Here is a 9,815-nt window from a genome sequence, read left to right as displayed (position 1 = left end):
ACCTCCGAGCTGCCGTGAAGGACCGTGGAGGTTGTGACTGATTACCGGAGGGCGTAGACACATATACATGTTCATATTCAGGCCACTGTAACATACAGTCAAAGGTATGTGTGGCGCGGCCTCGTCAGCTTTTCTGTTGCTCGTGGAATTCCGTCTTGCGGCTTTCATCCTGATAGGTGGTCCCTGCCGCTCGGCCTGCTGCTCCCTCCCCAGGATGTGGGAGCCGTCGGCCCCTCAGACAACAACACAACACGGGTCATTAGACGACAAAATTGGGGAGAGAAATAAATAAATGTTAGTGAGAGACAGTGGACTATGTTTAGCCTGCAGACAGGCACGGGGGGATAAACAGCAGCTCATCGCAGCTAACAGGAGGGCTTCACGTCGCGGAGCTGAAATCCCCCACAAAGCCACTCTCCTCCTGCCCACATGGGCCATAATGAGAGTCCCACCATTCAACTGTTGAATACTTGAGGCTTTCTGTCCCTTTGAGGTGAACTGGCTTCAATATAGCAACGCGACGCACACACAGCGGAGCGATGGACGTCCCCAGCGGGGTTCAAAGCTGCGGCGGCGGGACGGATACGGCTGACATGCATTATTCCTTACAAAAGCTGCCCTTTGTTTGCTTTATGCGCAGATCCCACAAATTGCAGGCTTTGTCCGTCAACATTTCTTATTTCGGGCCGAGTCCCCCGCTCCCTCCCTCCCGATGTCCTTCCCGGCCTCGCCATGTGTTGGTGCTTAGCGGCGTCCACGCACACAGTTGTTGTCTGTTGGATTCTTGGTCCCTCGCTCTGAGGGGGCTTCGACGGAAGGAGGAAACTTGTCAATCTGTCTGTGCCCCGCTCGGCAAATTCATGACAGATTTAATTTTTTTGGAGCTGGAACTTCACGACGGTGACGTCTCTCGATTAAAGGGTCTCTGTTTTATTGACGAAGCGAACTCTCATCTGATTTACATTGTTACCATAAGTCGACAGAACACGATCTGTCACACACCTGGATTTAAGTGAGAGTCCATCTCCGACCAATCAGAGTCCTGTGAGGGAGGAGGTCTCAGGCGGGACGTCCTGCTTGTTGAGAACAATGTATAATATACATGATATCATCCATTAAATCTGATCTGGAGTATTTCTGCATCTTTTTTCTTTCTTCTACCGACAACTGTGCAAGATGCTGATGTGGAGACGTGTCGACCAATCACCGGCCACTCCTCCAGAACAACTCCCTGATAACAGAACAGTTGGACAAAGCCTCCGTTTTGAATTTTGTTGAGTCACAAGCTTCCAAGTCAAAATTCCTGTGAGAAAATTCTTTCCTCTTGAGGAACAGTTTGTCTTTGTAACGTCTTTCAACACAAACTCTACACGAGAATTCACATGTTGAGTTTGGCAGATATTATAAATTCATCCGAACAGCGTGTTGGATTTTGTCTGTTCAGGTTCAGGTTTAGCTTCAGGTTCCAGTTCTGGTTCTGGTTCCGGTTCTGGTTCTGGTTCTGGTTCCGGTTCCGGTTCTGGTTCTGGTTCAGGTTCAGGTTTAGGTTCAGGTTCAGGTTCTAGTTCAGGTTCCAGTTCTGGTTCTGGTTCTGGTTCTGGTTCCGGTTCTGGTTCTGGTTCAGGCTCAGGTTCTAGTTCAGGTTCCAGTTCTGGTTCTGGTTCTGGTTCGGGTTCTGGTTCAGGTTCTAGTTCAGGTTCTAGTTCAGGTTCTGGTTCAGGTTCTAGTTCAGGTTCAGGTTCAGGTTCAGGTTCTGGTTCTGGTTCTAGTTCAGGTTCTAGTTCTGGTTCAGGTTTAGGTTCTAGTTCAGGTTCAGGTTCTAGTTCTAGTTCAGGTTCAGGTTCTGGTTCTGGTTCTGGTTCAGGTTCACGTTCTAGTTCAGGTTCTGGTTCTGGTTCAGGTTCAAGTTCAAGTTCTGGTTCAGGTTCTGGTTTAGGTTCTGGTTCCGGTTCTGGTTCTAGTTCAGGTTCAGGTTCAGGTTCTGGTTCTGGTTCTAGTTCAGGTTCTGGTTCTGGTTCTAGTTCAGGTTCAGGTTCTGGTTCTGGTTCAGGTTCTAGTTCAGGTTCTGGTTCAGGTTCAGGTTAAGGTTCTGGTTCTGGTTCAGGTTCTGGTTTAGGTTCTGGTTTAGGTTCTGGTTCTGGTTCTAGTTCAGGTTCAGGTTCAGATTCTGTTTCTTGTTCTGGTTCTAGTTCAGGTTCTGGTTCAGGTTCTGGTTCTGGTTCAGGTTCTATTTCAGGTTCTGGTTCTGGTTCTAGTTCTGGTTCAGGTTCAGGTTCTGGTTCTAGTTCAGGTTCTGGTTCTGGTTCAGGTTCAGGTTCTGGTTCTGGTTCTGGTTCAGGTTCTGGTTCTGGTTCAGCTTCAGGTTCTGGTTCAGGTTCTAGTTCAGGTTCAGGTTCTGGTTCTGGTTCAGGTTCAGGTTCAGGTTCTGGTTCTGGTTCAGGTTCAGGTTCTGGTCTAGGTCACCTGACCTGTCAGTCAAAGTGTCATCATTAATAAGTCATTTTTACAATCAAACTGCAAAGACGTCACATCACATGACAGGCGTTCATACTGTGATCTGAAAATACAATTTTACATTTCATAACGTTGAGTCATTTGTGAGAAAAACGACTGAAACATTATTTACGTTCTGCAGCGAGTCTGACAGGTCAGGCACCATTAACAGAGCACACTGCCGAGTCGGAGCAGGTCACGTCGACGCCAACACACACACACACACACAGATTGCTCAATTAGCCCTCCTCCTCCTCCTCCTCCTCCTCCTCCTCCTCCCTCTCTCTCTCTCTCTCTCTCTTAACCCTGCAGCTACACTTACCAGTCATTACACTCAGGGTCAAGTGTGATCCCTGCGCTTATCTGCATCAACAACTGGCAAGTGCCGGTGTTCAGGCCACACACACACACACACACACACACACACACACACACACACACACACACACACACACACACACACACACACACACACACACACACACACACACACACACACACACACACACACACACACACACACACACACACACAGTGTTTCTGGGTAATAAACAGCGATGGAAGAGGCAATGCTGCCCTCCTGTGCTCCACAGTTTGTAATTACAAGTGGTTCAGAAGATATTATTTGTGGATTATTGGTAAAATCCCCGTCATAACTCACTCACAACCTCCACACACACACACACACACACACACACACACACACGTCCAGATCAGACCCTCACATCCTCACAGTAACTGATCTGACCCTTTAAAATGGAAGATATCTATTCAATTATATTCTTATAGTGAAACAAATAATAAATCACAACAGGAGCAGACCAACATGGCACTGAGGGATTAAGGAGGTGGCTCCAGCACAGGGCCCCCGGCCCCTCCCCAGGCCCTCCGGGTCCCTGAGCCTGTCTTTGTGGTGAGACAATCTAACAATCACTACGGGACAAAGAAACGGCTGCAGAGACACAAAACAACCAGAGACGAAACAACACAAACTGATGATGGAACAATGCAAAAGAACTACAAAGACGTTCAGGTGCACAGAGACAGATGCTCTTCAGTCTGGGTGTCGGCCTGTTGCCTCATCATCCCTCAGTCAGTGGGACGGTGGTCTCAGACTCTCTGACCCCGGTGTAGGAGCAGGTCAGAGTCTGAATCTCTGTGGTCCAATCAGGACGTTGGGCTGCGGCGAGACAGTTTGTACAGAGAGGGAGACACTTTTTATCTGAGCTGGATCACAAAGCTTCTCTTCTACTCGTCAGTCTGAAGACGACTGAGGGATGTGGTGGGAAACTCGCCTCACCAGAGCTCTGCCGCACGCACACACACACACACACACACACATATTGCACACATGCAATTTCTACTATGAAATATTACTACAAACACACACACACACCATTCAACACACTATAACCATCATGAATATGTTTGTGGATGTAGCATAAGAACATATTTAAAATATTAGTAACTGAACCTCTTCTTATCTGAACGTCTGCCGCCATCTACTGGTGAGTTTGTTGGTCGACATCCTCATCAGAATTTGTAGAAATCTTTATTTTTTTTATTTTGAGTCAGTCAGAAGTACATCAACCCCTCGAACACCCGGTTAAAAATGGCCAGAAGATACTTCACATTAAAGGCCACGACACACTCGGAAAACTGAGAGGCAGCGAAGTCGTCGATTGTTAAAAACAACAAGAGGGGAGGGAAACAATCCTACAACCACACCCAGCAGGGGGCGCTGACACCTGCTGGTCAGGGGTCCCGCGGAGCTCCAGGTGCTCGGGCCGGACAGGGCCAGAGTCTGGTGGACGTCCTCCAGAACACATCTGAGTGACCCGGGGGCTTCGTGCGACGTGGACAGTTCATCGTCACATCGTGTCAAATGGAAAAGAGTTCGGCAAGATTCAACATAAATTAGGAAAAAACTAAAAAGACAAACCAACAGATGAGCTTTGTTCGTCCGTATTTACAGGAGTAGAAGAAGTCTGACCAGAGTGAAAACCGTTCCATCACCGTTACATTCATAAAACTAATTTATAACAAAAACTAAAAGAAGGAGGAAGTTGACGTTCTTTCAAAAAGCGGTGTCGTGGATTTTCTTCTTCGTTGGTCAGTGTCTCAGTCAGACAAACAGGGGAATTAAACTTATGATAGTAATAAAAATAATATCATATTAAGGACAAAACGAAGGTACAACAAGGACACGGCCTCCACATGAAACATCTGTCTACGTGTGGAGAAGATGTCCAAAGTTAAAAAGTAAAAAAAAATAAAAATTGGGTTCAATCCATCCTGAGAACAATCAGAAAAAAAGAATAAATACACCCTGGCCAGAATGATGCAGCACGCTCCTGTTGATTGACGGTGTGTATGTGTGTGTGTGTGTGTGTGTGTGTGTGTGTGTGAGTGTGTGTGTGTGTGTGTCAGATAACTGCGTCCAGGCTGTCTGTGTGTGTGCGTCAGTATCCTTGTAGTCCGTTGTAAACCTTCTGTGCAGAGCCCTGCTTTAGAAGACTCCGTATACCTGCGACAACAGAAAACACAGCAGAGTTGTTATGACATATTCTAAAATATTATTCCAGATACAGTAACGTCGCATGTAGATCTCATTGACTATTGATTTGACCATTTATCTCAGATCGTGGTGAGAAAATGTGTCATGAGAAAACGACCCTGTAACAATAAGATTTTTAAGTTCTTACGTTACAGCAGGAGAAACTAGAAAACATCAAGTTGTATTATGATTTTCATGTTTTATTTCCAAACTATGAATCTTGAAGTATTGAATAATTTAGTATTTAATCAGAGTTGACTTTTGTTCCATTTTAGATATGAAACAATGTATTTATTGATCGATTTTTTAAGATTAAAGATTAAATTTACAGTTACGAATGAAGGTGGAGTGAAGAAGACAATGACTTACTCCTGGTAAATGCCTGTGTTTTTCTACATGTGAGCGTTTCCCCTTAAACTCAAGTTATCCTGTAACTCCTCCCCTATATGCCTGTAACTCCTCCCCTCTATGTCTGTAACTCCTCCCCTCTATGCCTGTAACTCCTCCCCAGTGCTCACCGTCTTTCTGCTGCTCGTCGAGCTGCGTCTGAGGGAACTCCACGTCGAAGCTGATGATGAGCGACCCTCGGATGTTGATGTTGTCAAAGTTGGGCAGACCTTCGCCCTTCTTCCACATCCGAGCGCCGGGCTTCGTGATCTTGTCTCTCACTATGTGAACCTGTCGGGGAAAAGTTCAGTCACATTAATATGAAACTTTAAATATAGTTTATTAATATAGAGTTCTCGGCTCTGGTGAAAAGTCCGAACCTTGTGTCCGTCCAGGTGCACGATGTCCATCTCGAAGCCGACCAGCGCCTCCACCAGGGAGATGGTGACATTCGTGTACAGGTCGTCTCCTCTGCGCTCAAACACAGGATGTCTGAAGGAAGGACAAGGAAAAGGACAAGGACAGTTAGTATCTCATAAAGTATTATGTTGTATGTTGAGTGAATAAAACTTGTTCATACTTCAACACTTTGATGCGGAAGCGTAGATCTCCGGGTTCTCCGTCAATGTGAGGTTCACCTGTGGTCACACACGAGACGTTTAGACCAGTTAAATATGAGAAAATAAATACTTTAATAATAATAATAATCTATATTAAGTATCTGTATAAGTTTACCTTCTCCGATGAAGGGATATTCCATTTCATCTCTCACTCCCTGTTCAATTTCTACTTCCAGTGTTCTCTCCTCATTCACCAGCCTGTGGTTGAGAAGCAATAACGAAAAACAACATGAATTATGATCATATGTTTATAAAACTTGTTCCTTTATTAGGAACATCAGCAGCAACACAAACCACAGCCTCCAAAACGACCACATGGTTTGACAACGTATTAAAATTCTGTGAATAAGTTATTTTCTAAATATTACGCACTGTAGCTTTAATCATTGTGGAACCGCCTCATTTTCTTCCCATACACACCAATTTGCATTTCCACACTTCCTGCTCCACCTGAGAGGAAGTGCAGTTTCTAACTGATCGTATCGTATCAGCGGTTTCTCCAACAAACACCAGAACAGCTGTTGTTTCACACGACCGTCACACACAGCTGCGACCATTTACAGCAAAACACACCGCTAAACTTATTGCCGCGATATCACAGCCGTCATTATTAAACGTTGTGAAAGATATTGTGCTGCACCTGATAAGATTAAAAACATGATGAGAGGATTTTCTCTTTGGTCACAGCTGAGGTCGGTCTCACTACACCACTGTGTACACAGCTCAGCTGCGAGGGGTCGGTGGTGTACTCACTTCACGTTGGGACACTCGTCGCACACCATCTCCTGCGTCATCTGGAAGCGTCCGGGTCCGAGCTGCGTCGTCCGCATCTCCTGTCTGCAGTTGCACTTCCTCTTGCCGGGAGCTTCTTTAGCTATGGGCTTGTTACGTACAACCTGCGAGACGAGAGAAGGAGATTTAACAGTCAGAGAGTAAATCATTCATGTAAAAAACACAATTGTAAATGTAAAAAGGGTTTTCTCTCCTCACCTCCACAAAGTTCCCAGAGTACACCTCTTCCAGCGTGACCTCCAGGTCCAGTATGATGTCATTTCCTCTGGGGATGTTTCGGTCCTGCTGCTGTCGGTTTCCTCCGAACATGAAACCAAAGTCACCGAAGAAGCTGCAGAGGGAGGACGGAGTGACGTTCGCACAAAGACACAGGTTATCACACAATCTAGTTCTGGTTCTGGTTTAATTTGTCCACCTTAATAATAAGTACATTCAAAAATGTATCGAGAAAAATGTTGGAATAACGAGGAACACCGAAGATATTTTTAATTCCACTGTGGCAGTTCAGCACTTCCGTAGTTTTTCACTTTCAATGTCGTATTGTATGTACCTAGATGGACGTAGTAAGTTTCCATTTACATACAGTATAAAGTAGACATGTTTACCTGCATATTACATTTTTGATGATTCGATATTGTGGCTGTAAAGTTCAAAAACTGGTTGTAGTGTCTAACAGGTAAACACATCTGTTTGTGTGTTCGTGTCAGTCTGACCCAGGACTCTCGATAAACTACAGAACACAATGTCGTCAGCTTTGTATTTGAACTATCACCCAACTGTCTACACAACGGACATTCAGCTGAATACAGTTCAGCGCCGTACAGTAGCTGATGGAGGAACCCACCTGGAGAAGATGTCGTTGTGAGAGCTGTGATGACCTTCCTTCAGTCCGTCCTCTCCGTACGCGTCGTACTGTTTCCTCTTCTCCTCGTCTGACAGAACCTACAGACACAGAGTTAGTGGGATCCATCTTTCACTCTATCCTTGCAATGCTACACAACGGCAAAATATAATATTTACACTCATGTTAGAACATTTCATTTTCTAACGTCCCTTTGCTTACATTAAGACATATTTTCTACAAGTACAATCATGTTTTACTGTTTTGTCATTCATTGTCAAAAAACAAAACAATAGGGCAGGTAAATATCAACACAACGTAATTAGAGGCTAAATGTTGAAACCGTAGCTACTGAATACAAAACCCTAATTCCAAAAAAGCTGGAACGAGAAAAATTAAAACTGAATGCAGTGAGTATATTTGCATAAAAAATATTTAAGATCATCATTTGGAACCATATTGAATTGAATAAGGGTCAAAAGGGGTTTGCAAATCATTGCATTCCCGTTTTTAATTCAGAATTATGGAGAAAGAAAGTTTTTTTAAAATAAAACTCAATGGCTGTTCAATGGTGATAACGTAATAAAATATAATACAATTACATTCGTTTGTTATGAACCATTAATTAAATGTTTTGCACAGTGATAATAATAGAGGTTAAGGTAACGAATGATTATCTGAATCCACTCCCACAGATGATCCACCTCTGGCTTTACCGGACACCAGCTGGGGAACACGTAACAGCCAATCAGGTGCAGCCACACGGTCTAGTCGACCAATCACAGCGAGCGGTAACGTCTCCAACGACAACAACCAAGTAGCCGGGTACAAAAGATTTTAGTGAGTTCAATACAAATCGATATCATGACTTGTTACAGTCAATTAACTATAAACTGTGCTCAGTCAGAGAACGAACCTCAACAGACATGTACAGTACAGACATGTACAGACTCACCTCATAAGCTGCGCCCAGGTCCGCGAACTTGTCCTGGGCTTTGGGGTCGTCCTGGTTCCGGTCGGGGTGCAGCTGGAGAGCCAGCTTTCTGTAGGCCTTCTTCACGTCCCGCACCGACGCGCTCTTGCTCACCCCCAGGATCTGATAGAAATCCCGCCTGCGTGTGAGAGAAGAGAGAGAGATGACCAGAGGTGAACACAGACGAACACCGGCAGCCTCGTGGGACTATTTTAGTCCTATATTTGTTGATATTTGAGAATATTAAGTATGCCGAATTCACTATCAGTAGTTTATGTTTGGTAATTACTATTGAAACCACAGCCAGCTGCCAGTGAATTACTTTGACACTGAAGGAAACTTTAAAATGTGAAGATTCTCAAGCAACTTCCGGAGGAGCCGGGGAACAGCTAGCTACTACTGGTGTTTTGGCCTATATTTGTTTATATTTTGGACAATTTAGTTTGCCGAATTCACAATCAGCATATTATGTTTGGTAATAACCATTCAAATAACAGCCAGCTATCAGTGAATCACTTTGACGTTGAATGAAACGTTAAAATGTGACGATTCTCAGGAAGAGCATAGCTAGCTACTACTGGTGTAGTTACACCGCCGCGGAGGCTAGCTAAGCTAAGCTAAGCTAGCAGGTCAACCAGAGTGAATCGCGTGCTGAATGTAAACGTTTAGCCGGAAAACAACACGGACACTTGTTAACAGTCTGTTAGCGTGTTAGCTGGGTGTGTGAGTCCGGTCCGCACAGGTAGAACAGGTCTGGACCAATCACAGTGGAACATGTGTACCAGCTGGCGATGCTCGTGTTCCGGGCACAGAGGAGCACTTCACTTACCCCGCGAGCACCGCCGACACGACGCCCAGCAGCAGGCAGCACACGCGGCACAGGTTCATCCCTCCGGTCGCCATGAGTTACGGATCCCGGTCTTTTTCCGAAGCGAGCAGCCGAAATAAGAGCAGCCGGCTTCTGAAGGTTGGATCCCCGCTGCCCAGTCACTCGCCTTCTTCCTCCTCCTGTCAGATAGAGCCCGCCCCCTGGAAGTCAGAAGCCCCGCCCACCTCCTAAACACCTCCATCCTTTCTCTGAATAAAACATGTGTTCTTCTAATATGTGATGTTTTATCTTCCAAGTGTTACAAATATGTGTTCGATTAATTA

At 45.1% G+C, this 9,815-nt stretch overlaps 1 protein-coding gene across 1 annotated transcript; it reads right to left on the bottom strand.

Moving 5' to 3' along the window:
• Window positions 1-4,026: 4,026 nt before the first annotated feature.
• On the bottom strand, window positions 4,027-9,680 carry dnajb11 (DnaJ heat shock protein family (Hsp40) member B11). Its single transcript, XM_035604354.2, has 10 exons — window positions 9,493-9,680; window positions 8,646-8,802; window positions 7,694-7,791; window positions 7,048-7,180; window positions 6,811-6,953; window positions 6,173-6,255; window positions 6,018-6,075; window positions 5,818-5,929; window positions 5,569-5,728; window positions 4,027-5,020 (listed from the first exon to the last, which is right to left on the bottom strand). Exons 1-10 carry the CDS (start codon window positions 9,564-9,566, stop codon window positions 4,956-4,958), a joined length of 1,083 nt encoding a protein of 360 aa, XP_035460247.1. The 5' UTR covers window positions 9,567-9,680; the 3' UTR covers window positions 4,027-4,955.
• Window positions 9,681-9,815: the final 135 nt, after the last annotated feature.

The sequence above is a fragment of the Scophthalmus maximus genome, chromosome 14 (genome assembly GCF_022379125.1).
Source record: "Scophthalmus maximus strain ysfricsl-2021 chromosome 14, ASM2237912v1, whole genome shotgun sequence".
Lineage (NCBI taxonomy): Eukaryota > Metazoa > Chordata > Actinopteri > Pleuronectiformes > Scophthalmidae > Scophthalmus > Scophthalmus maximus.
The sequence above is the reverse complement of the archived record's forward strand: the minus strand, read 5'-3'. Positions and strand labels throughout refer to the sequence as shown.